The sequence below is a fragment of the Bison bison genome, unplaced genomic scaffold, assembly GCF_000754665.1.
Source record: "Bison bison bison isolate TAMUID 2011002044 unplaced genomic scaffold, Bison_UMD1.0 scf7180017864109, whole genome shotgun sequence".
In the NCBI taxonomy this organism is placed as follows: Eukaryota; Metazoa; Chordata; class Mammalia; order Artiodactyla; family Bovidae; genus Bison; species Bison bison.
Genome location: NW_011494681.1, coordinates 348,493 through 360,672, shown reverse-complemented (window position 1 = coordinate 360,672; position 12,180 = coordinate 348,493). Strand labels below are relative to the sequence as shown.

Sequence of the window (12,180 nt, the reverse complement as noted above, 5' to 3'; positions counted from 1 at the left end):
TGTCATCCTGATGCTTCCAAATGTGAATTTTTCAAATAATTGAAATACATTTCTAGTTTGATACAAATATTTTGAAAAATTTAGTAAGACCTCTTTACTGGTCATTTGGCAGCGTAAAAAAAAACCTGTTTTTTGATTCAGGAACTGTTAATGAACATATATTATTACACTAGCCATGTCTTTACTGTACAGTTTTACTATAGAAGGAATCTACCCAAACACAATGTAGGCCCTGATTAATACAGATGTAAAAAGAATTTTTGGCATCCTGTGGACCAAAGTATTACTACTTACCTGCTGCCTAAAATCCTCTGCTCCTCACATGATGATATGTAATATAGCCTGGGTTTGGAAATCTGGTAACTAAAGTTGTTATAGCAGTACATTTATTATGTCAGTTAAGGTTCTGTATGAGATTTGCAGAGGTCTCCCAAGAGGAAAAGCAAATAGCTTTTGCTTTTAGACTGTGGCATCTACATGGCATGCATTGCTTCTTCCTGCTTCTGTAAGCTTAAATAATATTTTAATTATGCTTTCATTTTCAGCTCTTCCTACAATTTCCTAACATTTACTGCTTAAAAATATCTAAGTAAAAAATGTACCTAAATCAAATTTTAATTTCCATAAATGTCTAGAGCAATGGCTACAAATTAACATGAAATTTGAATTGGTGTTCTTTGGTGATATCTTCAGAGAAATGGTGACCATATCTTAATACTAGGAATTATGAAGAGCTGCCAATACATTTTCTAGTGAGAACATTACTTTCCAGTGTTCATCGTTATAGGAAAGTTGATAGTTCAAACAATTTATTGCTGCTTTATAGTATACATAATTAAATGAAGAAACATGTTAAACTCAAGGGAATTTTTAATAGGTTACTTGCAATTGTTATTGCAGGCAACAACTTGTACATGATTTTATTTCCAAATCCACAAAAAACAAATTTTATACAAATCAGCACTGTAAAAATGTCAATTACAGCCCCAGAGGCTTTGCTGGCAGAATAATTGTCTAAATTCTAGGATATGGGAAACGAGTTCTTTTCTGGATTCATCTTTTTTTTTTTTTTCTTTCTTTTTTTTTTTACAAAAAAAAAAAAAAAATTTACAAGTGAAATGTTACTACAAAACTTTTTATAAGGAATTTTTGCAAAACATTTACATTTTACCATCAACTATTTCTGTTTTAAAATCATTATGTAGATTTAATACCCTATGCTGCACATCAATTTATGTGGGATGACAACTTAGTGACATGCATAAAAAAACACCACAAGGCATTAAAATGAAGACTTAAATACAAATATTGTTGCAATAAAACAGTTATAAAATTGAAAAATAGGACCTAAACATCATGCTTATCTAAGTTTGACAAATTAACTTTTTCTCCTAGATTACACACTTTTATTACTGCTCTCATGAGAGTGTGATAAATAATGACTTAACATCAAGTTCTAATGTAATCAGCAACACATACACAAACCTAACCAAAGAAAGTATACTGTAAGAAAAAACTATTCTAACACTGGAGTTCTACCATGATAAATACATAGCTTTGCACTGATAATTACAATAAAGAAAAGTTTTATAACAGTGGCAAAGGGAATGAACAGTGAAATGTCATTAAACAAGACTCTACTGCACATCTGTGCCCTATTACTTATAACAGCTATATCCCACTGAGTCAAATAAAGGACATTGAAATTTACGATTCTTATAAGACAGAAGAGTGGATTCAGAATGGTTTGCAGAACAGACTGTCAAAATATTTCTAATTTCAGTGGTGAAATGTGCACCTGCTAACACAAATTAATATACTTTATATGCTATAAAGCTATCCAGATTCAGTTTGTTAAATTTATAATAGGCCTCATTGTTGATTAAAAAATAACTTCCATTTCTGAGGCACATACATAGGTATGCATTAAAAATGGTTCATAGAATAATGGTGCAGAGAGCTCACACTCAGTATTAACAACAACAAAAAGTGTCACTCTGAGGAAACATGATTCAAACATTAGGAAAGTTTCTTTGCATAAAAAAATTTATAGCACTGATTGTGTAGCATAATGATAGATAAAATATATATTTGATGTTTCAGCTCCTATATAATAAAATTAAAATTAACACTACCAAATGCTTCTCTGTACCAAACAAAACAACAAACTGATTCTGATGTTTTAAAGCCAGATACATCAGTTGTTAAGAGTACATTAAATAAAATATACAAAACAATTTACAAAATCCAACTAAAATTTAAAGACTTTGTTACAAGTCTACAAAAGCTTTAAGAAACTTGAAATTTATAACCACAGTGTAAAAATTTTTTTTCCTTTAATCTCAAAGCTTTTTTATACAAACTGAAAGCACAAAAGACCTTCAGTTTTATATAACGCTACAAAGGGCTGGCCTAAAGTGTACATAGTGTAAACAGTGATCATTACAGTATTTCTCCTTCATCAAAAATACAAGAAACATCACAATTTCAGAAGAGAATTCGCATGAGTAGTACTTTTCCTGAAATAATAGAGAATGTACAAGAAAATAACATACACCTATACTCAAACAGTCCCCAAACTAATGGTGTTAATTAACCAAGTAGTTAAAAACTTCAGTTTTCAAATGGTGAATTCCAACTGCATTATAATTCACTGTAAATATATTTTTAAATATGAAATATCTTACTAATATTTAAGCTACTGGCATACTTCAGATTTTTTTATAGGAAACTTTTGGCCATCTTTCCTATTAAGATGCTTGTACAAACAATGAAATACATTTATTTCTTTAATCACTTATAACTGACTGATATTTTTAAAAAATACTTTTTGTTTCATAGCATCACATCTGTTATACATTTGTTAGGATGTCTTCTTAAGGAAAATTCAGTTTCTGGTATAACACAAAGACATTACTGTGTTATAAATCCTTAATCAGCCTCTAAAACAGTGCTAGAAATAAAATGGGATTGGCTAATTTTTAGCAAAGAGGAAAACGGAAATTATAATGTAGTTAAAAGATAATTTTCTGCTGGCCTTAAAGTGTGATAATTCTTTCTTTGGCTACCAAGTCAAAGCATAAAGAATTTTGCACATTGTCAACATAACTCATATTTACAGACTATGAAACTACAGGATGATTTAAACTCTATGCAAATATTTCCAATATAAACATTTAAAATGAACTTTGTGGTTCAACCTAGTGTTAGGAATATAATCAATCCTAACTTCAAAACCATACCTGTTAAGTTGCCTCATTTTATTTTTCTGAAGCTATTGTGAGTTTTGTTTTAACCATTTTCCCCCCAGTATTTTCCTACGGTTTCAATCTAAAATTTAACCTAAGGTTTAGCTCTAAGTTCCTTCTGCGTCTCCAAATGGAGAAAGTAATTGGATCTCACTGATTGTCTGCATACCCACTACTACAATGTAGTGGTAATAAAGATCTGAGATGCCTCTCAGATTCTGTTTTTGGAACTTACCTAATTTAACTGTTGAAGAATTTCTAATATTTAGAAAAGACGGCCAAAACTATTTTCAATTGATTTTCCAAAAATCAAGCTAAGGAAATAAAGCATTATCTCTATCATCAGTTAACTATCTGTTTTCTGTGATAATGGGGGAAAAATCCACATAAATATTACTGACTGAATTTATAACAAAGTACTTTCAAAGAAAACAAGTCCAATTAAGGTCCAGTCTGCAAACTACTGAGGTCTGTCTTTTTAAACATGTTAACACATGATGTTAAGAGAGGGGAAGATTCAGTTTAAAGATTATGTGATATATCTCCAAATAACTACAACGTACATAATATGGAGGAAATACTTTTCTATCCGTTTCCAGTATATCAGTTTGCTTTTGTATTTTTAAAAATTCAACACTTCATGTGCTGACCCAAAATCTTGGAATACTTAAAGAAGCCAAGAATGAAAACATGATTTCCTACTCTGTAATCCACTTGACCAGCCCATTTCCAGATTTTCAAAGGTGTGTAAACTTAAGTGCAGCACTAGAGGTCTCTATTATAAATAACTTCAGAATTCTTCCATGTTGGTTGAAACATTGGGAGTTGCTGGGTTTGAATCTTGAGAAATGGCTGCAACTGTGACAATTCTTGGGGAGCCAAGCACCTCTGTAACAGATGAGTCCAGTTCTCCGGAGGTAACAATGGCAAGAGCTGTCCCACCACCTTTTTTATTCTGGTGCGTTTTGACATGTTTGGAGAGATGATCACTCCGCATAAATCTTTTAGAACATTCTGGACATTCAAATCTCTTTTCACCTAAACAGAAAAATAGTAAATAAACAGCAATTCACTTTATCTAAATGAAATTATCATTTAAAATAATTTCTCTTCTTTTTCAACAGTTGCAAAATACTTTGTTTCTATTTCAAAATGCCAACAAACACACAGTGCAGTATAGGAGAAACACCACGTGACTGGGAATAAAAGAACTGTGTTAAAGTCCTGATTCTGCTAAAAACTGAAAATAAAACTGTTTCCTCAGCTTCCCTATCTACAAAATAAGAAGGTTCCTGACACATGATCTCAAAAGTCTCCTCCAGTTATAACTCTGCATAATATCAAAGCTCATATCCACTCTTCCGTAAAAACTGTTGTCAAAATTTTGGACATAATGACTAGAGGCAGGAAATACCTTGAAACTACTTCAAATAAAATCAGTTAATAATTTTACAGTGTATTGAGTTTCTTTACAAGGTAAAAAATGAGAGTGGGGTAAACACTACATTTCAAATTTAATAGTTTTTAGATCTTGCAGAATTAGAATGTTAGTTTCTGGTAGACAGAGTGATCCTTAAATATTCTCTCTTTAATTTATAAGATAGTTCTATTGGAAGTAACTACTTCTTTATTTTAGAAAAAAACGATTTTGTTTTTATGTATAATAGGCAGGGGCACATAAAAATTTAGTTAATTGACATATCACATTTATAATGGATAAACTATTAGCTTTATTTCTCTCCTTAAAATTATTATTTAGAGGAAAGAAGCACTATTTTCCTGATAACAGAACTTAAGAAAATTAAAAAAATTCAATTTGGCTTCTTCTTTTACCTGGCCCTCCTTTTGATTGACTAATAGAAAAATCTATAGGTTCAAGTGTCAGATATCCCCTCTTCTTTATCTGTTTGCTTTTATTTAAAAAAGAATTGAATGTGATTCACTGAAATTTCCTCTTTTCATAGAAAAATTAAATGAATGGATAAAATCCTTAAGGTATAAATAAAGCCAGTTAAGTTTTAAGGCAAAATGACTTGCATTTTATGAATGTTAACACTGAGGCAAGGACAAAAAAAACAATTAAATGAGGGTTTATGTTTAGGATCAATCTTGAATTCCTTTATCTTTCAGGCTTCCCATTTTATTTCAAAAGAAAAATTCAAAGTGTACAAATTTAAAAGCTGGAAGAAATCTAAAGGATCTTATTTTACATTTTCATTTTATAGGTAAGTTGAGCCTCAGAAATTAATTTGCTTGGGAATCCCCCAATTAGTTATCCAATTAATTGATAAAAGAGCAGAATTCAAGACACCTGATTTCTAATTCAGGTATTATGTATTAAATCACCTGTAGTAGAGATCTCTGTTCTTTTATAGCAATGATAACCAAGAGTAATCAGAAAGATATATCACGTAGTGATGGCTTGAAGGCATGAGCTTTATTCACTAAACACTGAATCAATGGGTGACCAACTTGTACACACTGGCTGTTTAATAAACATTTGTTAGCTGTGGTATTTATTCACAAACTCAGTTATTTTTCAGTATTAGATTGGTGCAAAAGTAATCGCGGTTTTGCACTGTTGAATGTTGCCATTTGATACTAGAATACATTCTTAAATAAACGTAGTGACATTATGCATCATTTTAATGTGCATTTCTCGCTTTGTTTTCTTTTTGCTAATGTCTTATTACTTACAGTTTATATTTTAGACTAAACAAATGATGTTTGACAAAAAGCAAATTTGAGCGATTTTCTTATTCTAGTTTAAATGGGTAGTAAAGCATCCGAGACAACTCATAACATTAACAACGTGTCTGGCCCAGGAACTGCTAATAAACACATAGTGCACTGGTGGTTCCAAGTTTTGTAAAGCAGAAGGGAGCCTTGAAGATGAGGGGTGCAGTGGCCACCATCGGAAATTGACAACGACCAATTAAGAGTAATCATCAAGCTCTTACAACTACATGAGAAGTTGCCAAAGGACTCAAAGTTGACGTTTGAAACAAACTGGAAAGGAAAAAGGAAAAAGCTCGATAAGTGGGTGCTTCATGAGCTAACAGGAAATGAAAAAAACTGTCACTCTGAAGTGCCTGCAATGCAGGTGACCCTGGTTTGATTCCTGGGTGAAGAAGATCCCCTGGAGAAGGGTAGGTTACCCACTCCAGTATTGTTGGGCTTCCCTGGTGGCTCAGCTGGTAAAGAATCTGCTTGCAATGGGGGAGACCTGGGTTCCATCCCTGGGTTGGGAAGATCCCCTGGAGAAGGGAACAGCTACCCACTCAAGTATTCCACCCTGGAGAATTCCATGGACTGTATAACTTTCACTTTACTTTTCTTATTTTACACAACAACAAGGAACCATTTCTTGATAGGACTGTGACATGCAACAAAAAATGGATTTTTTTTTTGGTCTTAGTCCACTAAGCTGGACTGAGATGCTCCGAAAGTATCTCCCAAAGCCAAATCTGCACCAAAAAAAGGCCATGGTCACTGTTTTGTGGTCTGCTGTTAGTCTGACCCACTACAGCTTTCTGAATCCCGGCAAAACCATTACATCTGAGAAATATGCTCAGCAAATCTGTCAGATGCACTGAACACTGCAATGCCTGCAGCCAGAACTGGTCAACAGAATGGGCCCAATTCTTCTCCAAGACAATGCATGACTGCATGTTGCACAAACAATGCTTCAGAACTTGAGCAAACTGGGCTACAAAGTTTTGCCTTATCTGCCATTTTCACCTGAACGCTCACCAACTGATACTTCTTCAAGCATCTCAACAACTTTTTGCAGGGATAATGCCTCCACAACCAACAGGAGGCACAATACTTTTTGTCAAATCCCGAAGCATGGATTTTTATGCTACAGGAATAAACAAACTTACTTCTCATTGGCAATAATGTGTTGACTGTAATGGTTCCAATTTTGTATAAAAAAGATGTGTTTGAGCCTAGTTATAATGATTTAAAATTCATGGTCTGAAACCACAAATATGTTTGTACCTACCTAATATTTGTGTTGCTCCAACACAATATTTGAAACAACTGCAGTATGACCGGTATTGGTGATACAAAAATGAACAAGTCAGAGTCTCCGACTTTAAGAAGCATCCATTATCTTGAGAGAGTCCTTTGTTAACCACATGAAACTACTGGTACGAAAAGAGAAAGGAATTCACGTCCCCAGCTACTCAGTACCAAACTCTAAGATAAATGAGAAATGATGGGGACATGGCTTTTGTGTGGACTTTCTAGTCTACTCCCAAGTGGTGTGGCTATCCAATTAATTTCAAGCAATAAAAGTTGGCTAGAATCGCAAAATAAGTAAATTATGTTGTACAATTAAACTATGATTAGGGGAATGACATTTCAGTTCATTAACCTTTTTCCACGGAGAAGTGTGTCTTCTGTGGTGTAAGAAGACAATTTCCTAATTTCCTACCTCTTTGGCAAACATTATCATTATACTTTATAAAATATAAATTATAAGGAGGCAGAGACTTCTTATACTAACTATATATCCTACAGTATCTTTTTTTGTATTTATATTTAGAATTATTTCAATAATTATTTTAGTAGTGTTAACACTTTTTATACTTAATGCAACTAGCTATCAAAACTGTTGATATTAGTTATTAATACTTACAGTGGGCAAAATGCCCCAACTCCCTAAAAAGATGCCTGTGTCCCAACCCCTGGAATTGTGTGTACTTTTATTTTTTTATTGAAGGATAATTGTTTTACAGAATTTTGTTGTTTTCTGTCAAACCTCAACATGAATCAGCCATAGGTATACATGTCCTCTCCCTCTTGAATCCCCTACAAAGATGCCTGTGTCCCAATCCCTGGAATTGTGTATACATTTTATCACATGGCAAAAGGGATGTGACTAAGTTTAAAAAGGTTAATATAGACAGACTGTTCTTAATTATCTGGGTGGGCCCAATCTAATCACATGAGTTCTTAAAAGCAGACAGCTTTCTTCAGCTGGAGTCAGAAAAATCCAGCAGGAGAAATTAGAAGTGTGAGAAGAACTTGACCTGTTGCTGCTGGTTGGGAGTGGGGGTGGTTTCCACATGGAAAGTATGAGAAGGAATGTGGGTCACCTCCAGGAGCAAACATTAGCCCCCATTGACAGACAGCAAGGAAACAAGGACCAACATCCTACAACAGCGAACACTGAATTTGATTGTCAGTGTGAATATATCTGGAAGCAGATGCTTCCCCAGAGACTTCAGGTGGGAACATGACCCAGTCAACACCCTGATTTCAACTTGTGAGATGTTAAGCAGAGGACTCAGGCTGAGCCTACTAAGACTTTGGACTTAAATAGCTATATAAAAAAGTGTGTTTTAAGCTGCTAAATTTGTGATAACTTGTCTTGGGAGCAGTAGCAAACTAATAAAGATATCATCTTGAAAAAGGTAAAGCATAATTCAAAAAGTAAATTACAGGTGATCTATAATATGGATCAAGATCTGAAAAATATCTTCAAGTTTCAAAAACATGGCAAGAAGAAATTTCAATTTTTTTTCTCTAAGAAAATCTAAAGGATGTAACCAAAACAACTTTGGTTTAATAAACTGAATATAAAAAAACTGCATATTTTATCTAGATTATTAATAAAATGCCATGGTGTATGACACGATTATTCAAATATAGTAGTATTTATATGTACTATATATATTTACACATATAAAAAGGATATAAGTAGAAGATGCAAACTTAGAAATTATGCAGATTATTTCCTAACATGATGTAACAGCGTTTCTCTCAGAAAAAAATTAGCTGAGATTTTCAAATGGAATCATAGATTTGAAGGGATGAATGAAATAAAACATCTTTAAATTTTTATTTGAGGTAATCAATCCATCAAGAGCCAATTATCTAGCTGTCAGAGTCCTACCTGTAATTTCATTTTCATGTTACCCTTAAACCTAAGCTAATACAATGTAAAAAACACATTTTATGAATATTTTTCAAAGCCTGCCATTTGATAACATATCTGCATATTTACCAATTAAAATAATTTCCAGAGTGACCTAAGAGATTTTATTAGTTTCCAAGGGCTACTATAGAAAACAAAACAAAAACAAAAAACCACAAACTGTGTGGCTTAAAGACAACAGATATTCACTCTCTCACAGTTATGGAACTAGATGCCAAAAATCAAGATGTCAGCAGCAAAATTCTCCCATCAAAGGCTCTAGAGAAGAATCCTTCCTTGCCTCTTCCTAGCTGCGGGTGACTTCTGGCAATCCTTGGCACTGGTTGGCTTGTAGGTGCAGCTCTCCAATGTTTCCCTCTGCCTTCACATGGCCTTGCCCTCTGTGTATCATCTCTTTATTATACGGATATCTGTCACTGGACTTATTTATTTATTTTTTACTTTCCAATATTGTACTGGTTTTGCCATACATCAACATGAATCCACCACGGGTATACACGTGTTCCTCATGCTGAACCCCTCTCCCACGTTCCTCCCCATACCATCCCTCTGGGTCATCTCAGCACACCAGCCCCAAGCATCCAGTATCATGCATTGAACCTGGACTGGTGATTCGTTTCATATATGATATTACACATGTTTCCATGCCATTCTCCCAAATCATTCCACCCTCTCCCTCTCCCACAGAGTCCAAAAGACTGTTCTATACATCTGCCGTCATTGGATTTAACGTCCACTAGATCATAAATGCTAGGCACCAGGCATAGTTACAAATTCCTCTTAACGCATCTCATCTGCAAAGAACTATCTCCCAATAAGGTCACATTCACAAATTCTATGGAGTAGGAACTGTCTCTCTTTCTGGGAGACACAATTCAACCCACTACAGGGACATTTTTAAATGTATGGCATTTGTTATAGGCAAGCAAAAAACACACCCTTTGCTCAACGGATAACTTCAATCAAACATCCATTTGCAGCATCTATACAATTTCTTGCCAGACTTTTATATATAACTCACTTTATAGAAATTATATTTTGATTTGTTCTTAAAAACCTAATTACTCAAACTTAGAAACCTGTAGTCCCTGGATCCCTCCAATGCCTATTGGGATGGTCTTAACAGTCCCTCTTGGACACCTCTTCATGAGTACACTTAATTCTCCCCTATCATTACCTGGGGATAAAAGTAAATTAAAAGAGGGAGAAATGATAATTTGAGAGAAGTTATGTGGCTTAAGTTTTCTCAAAGTAGAAGACAGATAAAGGAAAGTTAAGTGGGAGTAACAAGAAATAAGAAGACTTGAGGGTGCTAAAGTATGAGAATGAAAATATTAAGAAAACTATGTGTCACATGGCTGTTATCATTATTATTGATGCTGAATGTAATGACTTTATTTTTAAAATAAAACTGTTAAATAATGTGCTAAAAAAAAAAAAAAAGACTCGAGAAGGTTTAGATAATTACTAAGGCAATGTGAAAGCTGAAAAAAAGTAAGATCGATTGGCTGTTCTGAGAGACTGGTTGAGATTTGAGACCATAAAATTCGTAGACATCAATCTACATCATGAGAATTTTTTCATTTCCTCCTTCAGCAATTATCAGCTCAAACAGAGAAGCCCTTTTGGTCATTTTCTTATTAATACTTTTTTAAAAGGCAATCTTATCTACTCTAATGGTTTTAACTATCATCTATAAATTGATGGCTACATCAAGATACAGAGTCCTAAAATAGGAATTTGATCTCCCAGATGTGCCATAGAAAGCATCATTCAAGATGTCACAAAAAAAACTCATTAACTTTCCTATCCTTATATCTCAGAAATAAAAGGGGAATTCCTCCCCAAAATATGAAAGAGACAATATTAGTAAAGACAGTGACCAAAACTTAACTCCTCTGTGAAAAGACTCAGAAAACTGGGGGAAAAATAAACAATCAAATCAACTCATTTAGACTCTGTAAATTAATCAAGGGTTCCTGTAACTCAGGGAGTGTTTTATAAGGAAAATGGCTAAATCTTGATAAAAACAGCAAGTTTTGTGGTGTTTTAACTTGCTAGTTCCATTTACATTTCCCAGCAGCCTGGTAGCCACCAGAGGGAGCAGAACAGAGTGAAAGCCCTTTCAAAACTTCTTTCCCCAAGAATCATCATTGCTTCTTTGGAGGACTTAAAACAATGTTGCAGTGAACATTCCTTGGAAGTGCTCCAATGCAAAAAGTCTTCCTCCAGGAATAGAGAAGAGCATGTGTTTATCTAAAACAATTAAAGACAAGTATTTTAACTTCATGGATACCTGAAACAATGACTAATACTTGGGCCAAATAATAAACAGATAAACAAAAAACTTAAAAAGCTCAGAAGTATGAGATAGCCATAGGGGCTCTATAAAGTTCTGACATACTCCTTGGAATGTAGAAGCCACATACATGCTTCGGGCTGTGAACATACTCAGGAGAAGGGTTGAGATGAACCGAACTCTCACTTATACGGCCTACCTATCCTTTGAGGCTCCCCAAGAGAACGAAGAGAACGAGCACTGTCTGGCTGAGAGCTGAGGGTGCCCCAACATGCACACAAAGCCTCTCAGAAAAGAGGGAGAGATTAAATGGTCTGAAAATTCCCCAATTTTGATGAAAAACATTAATATACACATGGAAGAACCGCAACTAACTTTAAGTAAGTTAAATGAAAAGAAATTCACACTGAGACATATAATAATCAAACTGTTTGAAGTTAAAAAAAAAGAATCTAGAAAACAGCAAGAGAGAAGTGACTTATGATCTACTGCTGCTGCTGCTATGTCACTTCAGTCGTGTCCAACTCTGTTGGATCCCATGGCCTGCAGCCTACCAGGCTCCTCCATCCATGGGATTTTCTAGGCAAGAGTACTGGAGTGGCTTGCCATTGCCTTCTCCGTATGATCTACAAAGGATCATTATAAAGAAAATCAGCTGATTTTCTTTATAATGATCCTTTGTAGAT

General features: G+C 34.2%; 1 protein-coding gene across 1 annotated transcript in view; it reads right to left on the bottom strand.

Moving 5' to 3' along the window:
• Positions 1-852: 852 nt before the first annotated feature.
• Positions 853-12,180, bottom strand: part of SP4 (Sp4 transcription factor) — an 82,243-nt gene continuing 70,915 nt past the window's right edge. Inside the window, exon 5 of the mRNA XM_010839024.1 lies at positions 853-4,286. Within this exon, the coding sequence (XP_010837326.1) occupies positions 4,039-4,286 (248 nt within the window). The 3' untranslated portion in view covers positions 853-4,038. The remainder of the gene's footprint in view (positions 4,287-12,180) is intronic.